Here is a 14916-nt window from a genome sequence, read left to right as displayed (position 1 = left end):
TGAGGGGGTAAGGAAGGGAGGGAGAGAGATAAGATGGAAGATGAGATGAGATGGAAAAGATTATCAGATGGAATGGATGTCAGGTTCTTTATCAGATCGAACTTCGGTGGAACCGCTGATGGAATTTTCAACAAGGTTTGAGGGCGTTGGTCTGGGCCCCACTGGTTTATCAGTAGTCTCCACTTGGTGTAGAAGTGTCAGGAGAGCCGGATGAGCTGATGAGGTACATTGGATGTTAGATTGAGACATAAAATCACTGCATATCCAAGCATCTCTGCCGTATGTAATATATTAAAAAACTACCAACAAACTACCATTATGCTATTATGATATCAGCCTTTCTTTGTCTGTCTTAATATCGAGTGTGAGCCCTGAACAGTAGAGAGGATGAGCAATTACTAACAGAGATACCTGTCCTCTAATAACATGAATTTCTCCAACCAGTCGGTTTCCCCCCCCTCGAAACCTCAAACAAGCTAGACCCCTGACCATCGGCGCCCCTTCCAACCAAATTTTCTCACCGTGAGACGCCACGACCCACTAGTACAAGGATAACGACTCCATAAACAACCTCATCCTCCCCTTTCTCACTGTGAAAAAAAGATCATCACGCATTGTCTCACACATTATCTCTCGGATCAGCATGGCGTGCCTGTGCAAACAGATTGATAACGCTGACAAGGTATCCGCATCATCCTTGAACAAACATCTAGAAGCTATTCGCGCAATTCTTGGCAGGAATAAAGCCCTCGCCAAGGAAGTTCGGTATCAGATTATTCCGAGTAATCAGCGCACTGCGAAGATTTTGTCGCTTCACTCCATCACTTTTACTAAGATCTCGGCATTGCATACGAGATTTGAGAATGACACTAAGGGCTTTTGGACGGCGGAGGGTGATGGGCTACTCCAGGAATTGCGACGACGAATTGCCTGTGTCACGATATTTTTGAGGTCCAAGATTAATGATGATGCTTGGATTGCGGAGGATGTCGCTGATGTCGTTAAAGGACGTACATTGTCCGAGTTACGATATGCGGGCAGTAAGTATATCAAGATTGCAAGACGATTGGGTGGTGTTGGTTCTGTTCTTTGGTTACCTTTAGAAGTACCCGCTTCAACGTAAGTGATTCCGACGATTCCGAAAGATCGCGCTAATCAGATTAGATATGAGAGGTATCTCAATATGGAAGACAACGAAGCGTTCGATCATCTGCAGGGTATCGGAGCCGAGGCACCTGATTTGACGCTTTTCGTGCAGCGGCTCATTACGGAGCAGCTTAATGGTGTGTGGTACCTTGCTTCTCGCTTACTAGACTAACAGTGCAGATCCGTCGCTCACTTTGTCATATCGCAATTTGCTGTCGGACTACAGCGACTGCTTTTTACCGTCCGACCAAGGTCTTCTTCTCATTCTTGCCCTCGGTGGCAGTAATGTTCCGGTTGATCTTTTGAAGACTGTCAAGATTCCTATGCGACGTTGGACGGATGGGGGAGAGATACAGAGTATTGCTGCTACCGACTTTGGGTTTAGCTCGGACCTGGTTGGAGTATTGTCCAATGATGAAGTTTTGTCTCAGCTTGGACAACGACCTGAAGTCACGCAGCAAACACTAGAAGACGGCACAATCACACTATCTCTCCACCCTCAAGCCCAACAAGATATTTCAGAGCGTCTATCACCACAGACAATAGAAGACTGGGCAACAACAGCTCTCCGACTCCTCTGCTTCGCCTGTCCACCCTGCTACGAAGGAAAAGTCAACTGGCCCCTCCCTCTCAAAAAAGCAATATGGTCCCTCTTCGACAGTCTCACCTCCCAAAAACGCATCCCGTCATCCTTGCGAACAGCCATAATCGAAGCTCTCCTCTTCTTCTGCGAACGCGACCTCTTCACCATCCGTCTAGCAGCCATAACACGCGCCAAATCCCTCCTTCGCAAAAACATGTCTTTCTACTATCAAGCTTCAGTGACACTATTCGACAGTATTATTTCTGGCAAAGATGGTAGCTATGAGCGGTCAGACGCTATTATCAATGAGTTTTTGAACGCGGAGATGGAGGTGACGACGAGATCTGATAACGCGCTCAAGGGAAGACTGCATATTTCTAGCATCGAGAATAAGATCCATCGGTATGATAAGGATGTTGCTGCGACGATATACTTATGGCAGGGTATCCATCCGCTTTCGACTTTTGAGATTGAAGTCACGAGACGATTGCAGGGTGTTGCGGCGAAGTTCTTTCATTCCATTGGGGATTTCAAGACAACGCGAGCGAGTTTGGAACAGCATTTGTGGCTGAATTCCACTATGCCGATTAGGCATAACACAAAATTGCTAATCGTTACGAGGTTGGCTGAGATTCACTGCGAGTTGCATGAATATGATAAAGCGGTTGAGGTATCGCAGGCTGAGTTGGAGGGAATTAAGGCGAGGAAGGGAAGGCCGTTTCGACGGTTGTGTATGGCTATGGCGGAGGGATACATCGGGCTTGGACAACTGGATGATGCAGCTTTGCTGGTGGAGGAGTTAATTACCGTTGAACCACCCGAGCTGGATGACTTAAACGACCAAGTCATAAAAATGCGCCGTCTAATCCTCCAAGCACGAATCCAGCATGAACGATGCAACTTCACCGAAGCCTTACAACTCTGGCAACTCACCGGCCAAACAATGGAAACACTAGCAACCTTTAATTCCAGACATGGATGGGTCACAGCGATAATCCATCTCTCAATAGCACATGCGAAAATAGCGCTTGGTGATGATGAGGGTGGAAGGGTATCGTGGGATGCAGCTGTTGAAGTCGCTATGAGGGAGCGGTTTGAGTTTGTGTTTCCGGTACTGGCGACGATTTGGTTGGAGAGGATTGTGGGGGAGATTTATGCTGCGAAGGGGTGGCCTTTGAGAATTATGATGCCCGGTGGGAAGTCGGATTTGACGTGGTTGTAATGGAAAGCACAGAGGAAAAGTTGATTGTCAGATTCAGAACGTTGCCTAATTATTATTGTTTAGACAGGACATGTACCCGCTTTTGTGTTCATCCAACCCTTCTGCAACTCCGTATCATCCTCCCACAACTCCGGCGCAGTGTCTTTATCAACACCCAAAGCCTCTGCTGTTTCTCCCCAAACAACACCACACTCAACCACATACTCATCCCAATGCGTTTTCAACTCTTGGAGTTTCTCAGGATTGCTATCAGCCAGATCAGTCGTCTCTCCAGGGTCTTGAGCGATATTGAATAATTCCCAGCCCTCATCACCATCACCAGCACCGCCTTCTTTCCTGGCGATGTGCACGATCTTCCAGTCACCCTTTCTAAGAGCACCGCGTGCAAAAAGTTCCCATCCTATCGGCTCAGTGGAAGAGTGTATCGTCCACACTTGGTTATCTTCTGCTGCTTTTCCGTGGCTGTAAAATGGAACCCATGATTTTCCGCGGATTGAGTGTACTTGTCTTCCTCGGAAGGAAGTCTTGATACCACTGCCAGATGGTAAAGACACGCCAGCCAGGTCAAGAAACGTCGGAGCAAAGTCCATAACCGTTGAGAACGATCGATCGAGAGATCCTGCTTTGAACGAAGGTGAAAGCGTGTTGGCTGGGAACTTTGCAACACATGGTACAAGGATGCCTCCTTCGGATGGGAAGCATTTGAATAGTCTCGAAGGTGCGGTAGATCCTTGAGCCCAGAGAGGACCAAGCCTATGTTTCATTGTAAGCTTGAGTTCTTTCTTGGATCTTCGGTTCTTACCAGGTGAACGAGTTCCAGGATCCAATGTTCTCGTAGGAGTTATCATAGTATTCATGAATAGCCCTTTTGATGTTGTCTCCCATCACAGCTGTGAGACGGTCAATTCTGTCAATCGACGTGAAGCAATCGCACTACTTACGAACAGCCTCCATGCTGTAACAGGTTAGTTTTGTCAAATAAGCTGTCAAGGGAGGAGACAACTTACGCAGCTCCCTCAGCCCCATTGTCACTCATAAACACAATAAACGTGTTATGATACTCCCCGGTCGATTTGAGGTAATCCACCACCTTTCCGACATTGACGTCTATAGAATCGACCATTCCAGCGTAAGCTTCCATAGCTCGGCTCGATAACTTCTTCTCCTCTGGCGTTAACTCGTCCCATTCTCCAACACCCACCGTATCGGTCTCAACTTTGTGTGGAACCACGGACTCGGGAATGATACCAAGCTCCACGAGCTTCTTCAGGCGGCGTTCACGTAGTGCGTATGGGCCGTCATCGTACATTCCCTTGTACCTAAAGTAGGAGTAAGTCTCGGTTAGATGAATCTGCACGGATTTGCTTACTTATCGCGTTGTTGCTTGGAACACTGCAATGGCCAGTGAGGTGCTGTAAAGGGAAGAAAGGCAAAGAACGGTTTCTCTTTCTCTTTTTCGTCTCTGCCTCCAAAGTACTCAAGGAGACAATTAGTGTAGTAGTCGGTCGAGTAGAAACCCTCAGGGTCTTCCGTCTTGTTGGGAGTTCTTGGAATCAATCAGTTTATGTAATATCTGAGGGAGTTGTAACTCACATGTCGACCTTTTTACCCTCTTCGGCATGAATCGGACGACCGCCGACAGGGAATTTCTCTTGCACTGGCTCCCAACCATAATGGTTGCAGCATCCCGGAAGCATAGCAAATGCCTTTTGGAAACCACGCTCCCAGGGTCCTTGGTTCGCGCGCATACCCAAGTGCCACTATCACCACGTCAGCCACTGTTTTCGCCATCTTGGTGAACTATTTACCTTTCCGGACATGGCGGTGAAGTAACCATTATCCCCCAGAATCTCAGGAATAGTTGCAACATCCTCAGTAAGGTAACCCTCATAGCCAGCCTTCCCACCATAACGCTTAGCTCCTTTCTCGCTACCTTTGTACTCTATTAGGACTCCTAAACCTCCAAGGTGTGCATCAGTACCGCTCAGAAGCATGGCTCGTGTTGGCGAGCAGGCTGCGGCGGTATGATGATTCAGCATACGGAGGCCTTCAGAAGCTAGCTGATCGATATTGGGCGTTTGGATCTCGGCGCCATAGCAACCAATATCGGAAAAGCCCTGGATGGTTGAGTATGTGCGTTCTTGAGCTGGGTTAAGAACTGACCAGGTCGTCGGCGAGAATGAAGAGGAAATTGGGACGCTTGGTCATGGTATCATGTGTAGTGCCCATTGTGAACAATGTACAGCCTGTGTGTATCGAGTCAAGAACAATGGTTGCGTGAGGGGTTCAACTTGTATCATTAAAGGATTCCGAGGGTGAGTGGGGTATATCATCGTATCGATACTCTTTCTAGGATAGTGATACTACCCACCAGGATAGATCGGCAACGAACGGTCGACCTCGTTCCGAGAAAAACTCCAGATGATTGGTAAAGACCCCTCTCTGTTCCGAATATGTCGTCTGGCCATTGGTAACTTCCATCTCGTTCCGAAGAAAGTGTGAGATGATTGGCGAGGTGGGAATGTCGCCATACACACTCGGCATTATCAATACCGGGATGCCCCACGTTCCCCAGACCGAAGGAACACCATGGACCCAAATCTCTAAGGTGTCATCGTTATGTACAGAGGTATCATATTGGCATACAAAATGGGGGGCAAGTGCCCTACCTTTTACGGTTGAAACCCTCCTCTTGAGGCTTTCAACTCTGGGTACCCAGCCTCTTACTCTCGGAATGGCCAGTCAACGCTCCGCATGGGGGTCCGTCTCCCCCCTCCTCATCTTCTCTTGCTTCTGTCTACTAGTGGGCGACATGCTATTTGGTTTCGACACAGGCAGCTTTGGTGGTATCTTGGCTAATCCGGTAAGTCGTCTTGCAACCTTGATCAACAACAAGGTGAAACTGATCGGAGATTTAGGGATTTATCAACCAATTTGGAACATACGATGCCGAATCACAAACTTATGCCTTCGGAGCGTCTCAGACCTCGGTTATGTCGTCAGTACCTTTCTTCGGCAAGTTCCTCGGATGCTTGTTTGCTGGTCCAGCGATTGAAAAGTATGGTCACCGCATGGTCTTTGTGCTACTTTCTATAATATCATGCGTTGGGGTCATTAGTAAGTCCGATTCATAATAGTCGCGGTAGTTACTTACTATCGAATTAGTGGAAATTACCGCTGCAGACTCATCATACGGTTCTGGCCGTTTTGCGCAGTTCGTCGTCGGGCGTACTATTGTCTATATCTCGATTGGCCTTGTCGAGGTTGATGTCACGTAGGCAACCTCTTCTCACCAACCATTGTAGTTACTGACTTGTATATAGCACGTATCAAGCAGAGATTGTCCCGGCTCCTCTCCGTGGTCTTGTCGTGATTTCTCTACAACTATTTTTGACCGCAGGTACCGTCGTTGCCACAGGTGCCAACAAGGCATATTCCACATACACTAATGGTGTTGGCTGGAAAACAGTCACGGGCATTCAATTCATCTTTCCCGTTTGTAAGTAAACCATAACATCGTCAGTGACCTGCTATCTAACCTGGATTTACAGTGCTCACCTGTTTTGTGTTCTTTATCCCTGATTCTCCTCGCTGGCTTCTTTCCAAGGACCGTGAAGAAGATGCTATCGTATCACTGCGCCGCCTGCGAAACAAAGATGACAACGACCGGGGACGGTTCGATGAAGAGATTCGGGCTATCAAAGACGCTTGTAGTGACCAAGTGCATAAAGCGCCGTGGCTCGACGTATTTCGTGGCACCAACCTTCGCCGAACACTGATTGTCATTGCCTTTTACTTTTTCCAACAGGTTCGTACTTGCTCGTTTTAGTAGTACGTGCGTGTTTTACTAAGAACAAGTAGACGACCGGTCAAGCCTTTACTTCAACCTTCCAAACCGTCTTCTACAAAGAGAATGGTTACGCTGACAAGGCCTTTCTTTACCCCATTATTACCAGTGTTCTGGGCACAATTGCGGTTATTCCAGCCATGTATCTGGTTGACACCCTGGGGTAAGATCATGAGCGTTCGTTTTACAAGAATAGTCCGCTAACACCCGAACAGACGACGATACACTCTGATGACTAGCTACATCCTACAACTGTTTTGGCTGTTCATGCTGGCTGGTCTTGGCGGAAGATCTGATAAATCCGCAGCCGAGAAGAATACCGTTGTAGCTGCCTTTATGCTGTTCTCATTCTCTTATAATGTCAGTAAAGCCAGAAACCTTCAGTGGCGGTATCATGCTAATATCTCACATAGATGGGTAGCGCATCCATCCCGTATCTTATCGGTGGTGAGATTCCCAATGCTTCCGTTCGTGAAAAGACACAGTCTTTGGGAGCAGCGTGGAATGTCATCTGGGTTTTTGTCACAAACTACATAATCCCATACCTAATCAGGGACCTCCACTTTGGTGTCGGTTGGGTGTTTGGTAGCGTGTCGGGAGTGGCATTCCTTTTCACGTTCTTCTTCCTCCCTGAAACTAAGGTAAGATTGAACCTGGTGTTTGTGATAGACCCATTACTAATTGAGCAGGGTCGTGCACTTGAGGAAATCGATGCTGTCTTCGCGACCAGCTACAATCCTTTCCGGTCGCAGAAGATACAGTTTACTGCTTCAATTGGCCAGCCTGGAGTGGACAAGGATGTGGATGGTGACCATGGGCATGAGATTGGAGGAAAGCTTACAGCTGCCGATGCAAAAGTCTAACCCGACAGACCCTTTACATCAGCAAGCTGCATATCGTAAGAGATTGTTCTGGGTCTTATAAGAAGAGTGAAAGGGTTTAATTCTGCTTTCATTCCAAAACCATTTTCAGTCTATGATATTCAGCAAAGACCAAAATTATGAAACCGGAGTGGACAAAGTGAGCGCCACCACAAAATATGAGTCATACTGGGAGTTAAATGGACGCTGTAGATTTCGGACTGTCCAATGCGTGTATGAACTTTGGTTGGTGCCGCCGATTCGACGTACTACCAGTGGCTGAAAAGTTTGTTGTGCTGCCTTGCGCCATAAGAGCATGCCGAAGGTTCTGCTCAATGAGAATCATTGTGGTGATGAATCAGAATCACAAGGTTTGCAGATATTGAAGCTTAAACAGCTGTGACTTTTAGGAATTCGGCTCGTAGCTCTATAAAAGTCAAAGATTCCCTCCTGATCAGAAATACCGATTTCCAACTTCTCAATCAATCAATCATTCCTTGTCAAATCAACCAACAACAATGATTGAAATCATGGAGCCCGTCACTCCGTCACAATTCAGCGACATGAAGGTAGCCGCAGAGGCTCTTTCACGCATTCTCACACAAAATGACATCAAGTTTGCCTTTATCGGCGGCTTCGCCGTGTACCTCCTCGGCGGTGGTCGCTCTACCCTCGACATCGATGTTTATGTTGATATGGACATAAACACTATCCGAGAACGCTTCAAGGATATCGTTTGCACAGCGGATTCTCGATTTGTGGTAGATGGCCTGAACGTATTCTTTGCTCCCGGCGGGGCCAAGGAGCGTATTCCTATTGAGACGCTTGCGCTTGGATCTCTTGGGCTACCTCGTAAGATCGTTACTTTCTACCCAGACGATGGTATGTCATTCTCTTGCCAATTTTAAGTCATGTCTAACCAAATGTTTCCAGGAACAATCCCAGTCCTCATCCCCGACGTCCTCATCCTCACCAAAATGAAGCGCGCAGTCCAATACATCGGAAGTACACGACCACAGTCGATCACAAAATACAAGTCAGACGTTTACGACATTGTCCATCTACTCGACTGGCTCAACATACACGACCATAAGATTGGCTTTTCAACGTATGAAGGCGCGTCGCCGTCAAGGTTGTACGACGCGGTGGGAAAGATGCGGAATCACTGGCTCAGCCTTGGCTATGACGAGAATGTTCAACTTCTGGATGATGCTCTTAACGAGGAAGACGCATTGAGCGTAAAGTGTAGTGCTATTCAGCTTGACGGAAATTAGATACGAAAAAAATGGCTAATACACTTTATTGAAGCATCGGCTGACATGTATGCTATTCTATCTTGTGTTGCAGGACTTATACCATGATCCTTCTGCTAGCCGGTATTGGTATGGCGCGAGTTGGAAAGCGGGTTCAGTCGCGAAATGAGGATCGTGAGTGGTTTAACATGTACCTCTGCGGCACAGGATCACCATAGGGCTGACTGTAATCAACAACTGCCTAACCTGTCTAGTGCTCACTTGAAATCATCAAATATATAAGTCTTCGTTGGTGTCGTCAATTTAAACAGATAGATCATCTTGAGCTCTCATCTATTATCTTTTGCAAAATGTCCCTAAACACCGAAAAGCCAGTCATTGCCATTGTTCAAGGTGCATGGCATCGCAGACCTCACTACGAAGCCTTCACCCAAGCCTTGACATCCAAGGGCTACACTGTCCTTCAACCTGGGAACACTACGGCTGGTCTCGTCGAGAATATCAAGGGAAAGACCCATCTGGATGATGTTGAAGTTATACGCCAGACACCCCAACCTTCTCTGGACGAAGGAAAGAAGATTGTTCTTGTCTGCCATAGTTATGGTGGCATCCCAGGCTCCGCAGCTGCTGAGGGATACCAATTTCATGAGCGAGAGGCTCAGGGCTTAAGAGGTGGCATTGTTCACGTGGTATATGTCGCGTCTTTTGCGTTACCAGTGAAGGGTCTTTCTCTCTTGGCTGCTGTCGGTGGAACATTTGGACCTTTCCTTGATCGGACGGTAAGTCCCGCAGAACACCACTACCTTCTAACACTGACACCAAGTCCAGGATGATGCGTTGTATCTGAACGATGCAGCGAAGGATACATTCTACAACGATCTTCCTTCCGACGAAGCCTACAAGGCCCTAGCACAGTGCGCTCATCAGAGCACCGCTAGTCTTGAAACAGCAGCGGACTTTGTCGCAACTGACATCACTGTACTCAAGACTTATGTTGTCTGTGACATTGACCACTGTATTCCTGTGGAGGGGCAGCAGGCTATGGCTGGAGCAATGAGAGAGGGTGTCCAGATTGAGACCATTCACGCTGGGCATGTCCCCTTCCTGAGTGAGGAGGCAATAGGCAAGGTGGTTGATATTATTGAAAAAGTCTGCCAGTGAGCCTATAGACCTTGAAGACTATTCTATAGATAGATAATCTTCATAATGCGTCTTGTATATTGCTGCCGTCAGGCTAGCGTCACAGCCTTCTCTACCTACCGATCAACAGCAGATATGAGCCTCTTAAAGCTAGGACGATCAAATTAATTGAAATTCTTCTGAATATTGTATCTGCAAAGAGAACATGACAACGCCGATCCGAGTGATATTCTGTCAACCCTCCCGTGAGTGAAATCCTACTGAGACAATCGCTGCGATAGAGAATGATGTTCTTGACAGCCCTTTGTGTGATGCCCTTCTAATATCATCTCGTCATCATGAGAATGAGCAAGTCTTTCTGCCCTTTGTCAAATGACAACACATGTTTCACCGAATCGCTTTTTCGGCTTCGGCAGACTTTCAACCGGCTGTATCAGAGCAACAGACGAAATAAGCAGCCATAAGCCGCCACCAAATTCCAATGTCAAGGTCACACAGAGACCTTTGGGGTTGTCGTTGAAAACATTTCTCCAGCGCCCGTGATACCACTCCAAACAGGAATTCTTATGTCGTCATCGATCAACCAATCGTTATCGTTCTCTCCAGCATCCCACTGTCCGAGTTGATCACGTCCTGCATGCAACTCTACCCGGGCGACTTTGCAAAGGGCGTCTGGATCAGGTTGTGGATGCGGGGAAAGTGAGATCTCAAGCTGGACCGACATGGTGGCATGACCGGTGAGCGCGTCCTCCGAAGGGGATGGTAGGGTCGGGAGCGCGAAGTGCACCTTTCCAGAGCCTGATTCCTCTTATGTTAATTAGTCAGCGTCTTGGCTTTTGGTTCGGGGGATTCCATACTTTTCGAGCTGATGATAGCGCCATGGCTAGAGGGACTGATATTGACAGGAGATTCACCGTCGGATATTGCCGCGCAGCCGTGGGGTGACGATACAAAGAACTTGGTAGGGCCTGAAGACATGGCTTTCGAAACTTTGGCATCGCTGATATCGCGTGAGAAACTGCTGAAGGCATCTGGATATACTAATGATATCCGCCTGATTTATGTTGCGGGGTCAAAAAAGTGATTGGTTACCCGGACAGCCTGTTTCACTCAACGCATCATCGGTGTGATAGGCCTCAAGTTGCCATAGCGTCTGGTACTTAACTTGAGGCATTGAGTGTTGTCAGGGTGTAAAAACTTGTCTGACATGAAGTTGAGGTGTCAGATTGAGTGATACTCGTTGCGGTACTCCGTCTCTCAGTCTTAGGACCCTTGATACATGTCTCGTTCCGACCAGCCCAGATGCTTCCCTCGAGCTGCATCAGAACTGCATCACTTCCATAGTTGTCGAGGTTACATTTCTCAGCGACGGTATGAAACCAGCTGCGGAGCGAAGCGGAGCAAGATTCGACACATATCTCATCTGTAAATGTAACATTGTCAAGGGAGCCGCGATTTCTTAATTTCACGAAAGAACGGATATGAGAATGGCAATTGATATCCACCGCTAGGGCGTTGGCACAAGATTCGTCGACATTGTTGAGGTTATCAGCGTCATAAATACGAAAAGCGCCTGCACTGACGACAAGACTGAGCGGGAGAAGACGTTTAAGAATAGCCATTTTCTACATCCTTACTACTCTTTCAATACAAAAATGAGGGAGATAACAAGGAACCTGAATATTCCAAGTGGCGATTGAAGACCCCAATATTACCAACAACCGAGCATGTGCAGGCCGTATCCGATGGGTCCCAACTGCGGTGGAACGCTAAGTTGCCTAGACTGTGAAGATGCAGGGCCCTGGACCCTGACTCCCTGCTTCAATTGCCCTCGTCGCTGGGTTGCGAAACACGTCGTCGAAAGTGCCGAGACTGTCTGGATGGACTTTACATCAGTTCATGCGCCAATCCGGTTGCTTGGAAGACGAAAAAGTCTTCAATGGCTTCATTCAGGCTGGTCCAGCCTGTGGTCGTGTAACGCTGTGTTGGTAGTCAGTTCTGTTGGTTGCTCGCTCGCCTTGTAAACCCTGCCGGCTCCACGGCCGGGTTCTCAGTCCGAGCCAATTAACTTCCACTGTCACTCATGGTTTACGCCGAAGTGGGCAGCCCATATTAACCATCTTACCACTTTGGGCAGTTCACTGTCAGGGTCCGACTGGAGTACTGGACCGTGAATACGACCAGAGTCAAAGCGAAATTAAACCCGGCTTCGCGGCTGTTCCCTTCTACAACGCCTGCCGCTCGTTCCATAATTGCTCATTCAGCTATTTGCACTTTTATCCAACTTAAACCTCGTTCTCTGACCCTCATAGTGAAAACCGTATCGAACTTCAGAGCAATCTCCTGTACCAAAGAGGTCAATGCTGCCAGACCAGACATATTCCTCCAGATCTTCTTCAGGCCCATTGAACCGTGTAATGCTGTTGGGATTATCTTGATTTCTCATGAGAGCGTGCCAAAAGTCAAGTAGATGACCTGTCGGAATACGCATCCAGCCCCAATAGTTACAGCCCTCCCTCCAATCGTAGTTGACAACCTTGATTATGTACTCTCCCTTCTCCATAGCTTTAAACACATCTTTGTCCGCTAGAAGAACGTAGCGAGACAGGAACCCTGCCATACCCTCCTCCGTCTCAGGCGGATTGCGACAGCATACCTCCCGTATATCCGAGACCCCCAGGCCGTCAAGTGATGAATCTTCGCGAGTGTCGAGATAGAACAAGTCGTCGAGTTTCTTCAAATAGTTCAAGTATTCTTCGCGACTCTTGCAATACTCGGTCGGATCGCAGTGGCCTTCCTTTTGCCATAAAACCTCATCCTCCCATTCCTGGTCACGGAAGTAGCCGAGCGCCAGCGTCATCTGCCGATTCAGACAATCAAGCAATTCTTCCCACTGTTTGTCGGATTCTGAGCCGTAATGGGTCCGATAAAGTGTAAAGCCCCAAGTCATGTAGCACTTAACCTTGCTGGGAGTCGGCTGCATTCGTAGTGGAGGGAAGACCTCCAGCATTTGAAGCATTGCATGAGGTCTAGCCATGGTTCGTATTGGTAGTCACGGTTGTCGAATGTGACGGATTGCATCTAGTGAAAGGGAAGTAAAAGAAGGAAGCGACGGTGAGGACCTGGTTCTAATACGCAAGTCTTCTTTTAATCTACTATTACACTTAGTTAATATGTATACTGCATAACTCAATAAACCTCTCAGGGGTTCTCTTACCTCACTACCTCCACATGTTCCATTCATAGTGACTTTACGTATATTATAACTGTCGCCTAGGTTACTGCCGTGAATTTATGTTAGAGTAGAAATCGTGTTTACGGATCAAATCTGAATCTAGCATTGAATAGGTCGTCCTTTGCGATCTGAACCTGAGAACAGTCGCCAAATGGAGCCATGAATCCATTGGCGAACCAGACATCGTTCTCGTCATCCCAGTCCACCAACTCCATGTATCGGTTTGTATCCATCAAGTACGCGACGAAAAGTACCCCCCAAAGCGCCAGTAGATCACCCGTAAAAAGCTGGATCCAGCCTGGGTTGCCTCTGGAGTCGCGCGGGTCCCAATCGTAATCAACTGCTTTGACAACGAAACGGTAGTTGGCAATATCCTTGAGCACTGCCTTATCTGCAACAAGTGCAAATTTAAAGAAAGCTCCAGCCATTTTCTCCGTTGCTTCAGCGTGTTCCTTAGCGCACACTTCTCGCACTCCGGCGATATCCAGACCATCAAGGAGCAATGCATCTTCTTGTGGAAAAAGACGGAACAGCTTTCTGACGATGTTTACCTTGTTCGCCTATTTAGATTTGTCTCCACCGCACCGTTTAATCCATTCATCATCGTCCTCGCGCAGCTCTTCCGACTCAAGCAATCCAAGGCCAAGGGAGGTTTGATGTCGCAGAATTGTAACAAGCGTGTTCCACTGCTCGTCGGACTCGGCACCGTAGTACGTGCGGTAGATTGTGAAGCCCCAATTTCTGAAATACTTGAAGTTCTCCGGAAGCATCTTGTCAAGCGGGCGGCGCTTAACTATGGGCGGCCCTCTTGGCGGTTTCCACATTAGATCAAACATATCCGAAAGGCGGATAGACATTATGGTTGATCGATTGATTCCTGTTGTTGAAGATTTGGAAAACGGGAAGATTATCACTGGATAGAGAATAGAGAATTCGACAGAAGAAGGAATTCTTAGTGGACATTTATACATCCGAATGGTGTGTACGTAAGCTAGATGTAGGACTACCATTGGGTCGCTTCAAGACACAAGGCTTAGTGCTGTAATAAGTGCAAAAACATAAGAAGAGAAAAGGGAATAACATAACTGCAGTATCTAACTACTGCAGAAGTTCTAAGAGATTATTTTTTCTTTATATCAGCCTGGCTGATTGCCTGTCTTCTTTGCTTTTCTATTTTACATTGCGATGCCTCTGGCATCGGTAGCTACCTACGAGACCTATATCCAGCCCTTACGCAATGCTCAACAATGTGAGAGCTCCCTCCCACGTTACACATGCAGTTGCTTTCCAGCAAACTCATTTGGTAAATCTAACGGGCTTGGAAATTTTCTGAAACCATTGCAGTCTAGGATCTGGCAGATAGCCGCAGGATCTACTTAACGTTTAAATTGACGAATTGATCTGGGACCCGGCCACTTTTGTTATGAAGACTGGATAGAAGACGTTTTGTGGCAGATGGATAAACTGTGCCTGGACATTCGAAAAAGGTGGTGACCCGTATACTCCAGGGCCTGTGTTTTAACAGTGACATACGCCACGTGTGCTGTCGCTAATCAACTGAAGCTCGGCGGCCATGGCAGCTTTCCTTTCTTGATCCTTTCTGCTCACTGGTAAAGCAAGTTGTTCAAGC

The 14916-nt window shown here is 47.5% G+C and overlaps 8 protein-coding genes across 8 annotated transcripts; 4 read left to right on the top strand and 4 right to left on the bottom strand.

Annotated features, from left to right (window-relative positions):
- Positions 1–643: 643 nt before the first annotated feature.
- Positions 644–2320, top strand: FIESC28_01047 (uncharacterized protein; the record flags this gene model as incomplete). The annotated part of the gene is made up of 4 exons (XM_031155198.1): positions 644–1119; positions 1165–1283; positions 1327–2131; positions 2206–2320. 4 exons carry the CDS (start codon positions 644–646, stop codon positions 2318–2320), a joined length of 1515 nt encoding a protein of 504 aa, XP_031020747.1.
- A 690-nt stretch (positions 2321–3010) lies between these two features.
- On the bottom strand, positions 3011–5180 carry FIESC28_01046 (uncharacterized protein; the record flags this gene model as incomplete). The annotated part of the gene is made up of 8 exons (XM_031155197.1): positions 3011–3704; positions 3754–3841; positions 3893–3906; positions 3959–4270; positions 4321–4497; positions 4545–4711; positions 4760–5068; positions 5115–5180. The coding sequence occupies 8 exons, from the start codon at positions 5178–5180 to the stop codon at positions 3011–3013; spliced, it is 1827 nt and encodes a 608-aa protein (XP_031020746.1).
- A 583-nt stretch (positions 5181–5763) lies between these two features.
- On the top strand, positions 5764–7661 carry FIESC28_01045 (uncharacterized protein; the record flags this gene model as incomplete). Its single annotated transcript, XM_031155196.1, has 9 exons — positions 5764–5814; positions 5870–6068; positions 6117–6225; positions 6275–6450; positions 6503–6759; positions 6813–6961; positions 7014–7158; positions 7212–7439; positions 7488–7661. 9 exons carry the CDS (start codon positions 5764–5766, stop codon positions 7659–7661), a joined length of 1488 nt encoding a protein of 495 aa, XP_031020745.1.
- Positions 7662–8176: 515 nt separating this feature from the next.
- On the top strand, positions 8177–8932 carry FIESC28_01044 (uncharacterized protein; the record flags this gene model as incomplete). Its single annotated transcript, XM_031155195.1, has 2 exons — positions 8177–8540; positions 8592–8932. 2 exons carry the CDS (start codon positions 8177–8179, stop codon positions 8930–8932), a joined length of 705 nt encoding a protein of 234 aa, XP_031020744.1.
- A 329-nt stretch (positions 8933–9261) lies between these two features.
- On the top strand, positions 9262–10072 carry FIESC28_01043 (uncharacterized protein; the record flags this gene model as incomplete). Its single annotated transcript, XM_031155194.1, has 2 exons — positions 9262–9690; positions 9740–10072. The coding sequence occupies 2 exons, from the start codon at positions 9262–9264 to the stop codon at positions 10070–10072; spliced, it is 762 nt and encodes a 253-aa protein (XP_031020743.1).
- Positions 10073–10541: 469 nt separating this feature from the next.
- FIESC28_01042 (uncharacterized protein) lies at positions 10542–11029 on the bottom strand (the record flags this gene model as incomplete). The annotated part of the gene is made up of 2 exons (XM_031155193.1): positions 10542–10858; positions 10909–11029. 2 exons carry the CDS (start codon positions 11027–11029, stop codon positions 10542–10544), a joined length of 438 nt encoding a protein of 145 aa, XP_031020742.1.
- A 1282-nt stretch (positions 11030–12311) lies between these two features.
- FIESC28_01041 (uncharacterized protein) lies at positions 12312–13088 on the bottom strand (the record flags this gene model as incomplete). Its single annotated transcript, XM_031155192.1, has 1 exon — positions 12312–13088. The coding sequence occupies one exon, from the start codon at positions 13086–13088 to the stop codon at positions 12312–12314; it is 777 nt and encodes a 258-aa protein (XP_031020741.1).
- Positions 13089–13366: 278 nt separating this feature from the next.
- FIESC28_01040 (uncharacterized protein) lies at positions 13367–14143 on the bottom strand (the record flags this gene model as incomplete). Its single annotated transcript, XM_031155191.1, has 2 exons — positions 13367–13823; positions 13872–14143. The coding sequence occupies 2 exons, from the start codon at positions 14141–14143 to the stop codon at positions 13367–13369; spliced, it is 729 nt and encodes a 242-aa protein (XP_031020740.1).
- Between the last annotated feature and the right edge of the window lie 773 nt (positions 14144–14916).

Source organism: Fusarium coffeatum, assembly GCF_003316985.1.
Source record: "Fusarium coffeatum strain FIESC_28 chromosome Unknown BRIP53273_contig_29, whole genome shotgun sequence".
NCBI classification, from domain to species: domain Eukaryota; kingdom Fungi; phylum Ascomycota; class Sordariomycetes; order Hypocreales; family Nectriaceae; genus Fusarium; species Fusarium coffeatum.
Note: the sequence above shows the minus strand (reverse complement) of the source record. Positions and strands in the feature narration are given on the sequence as shown.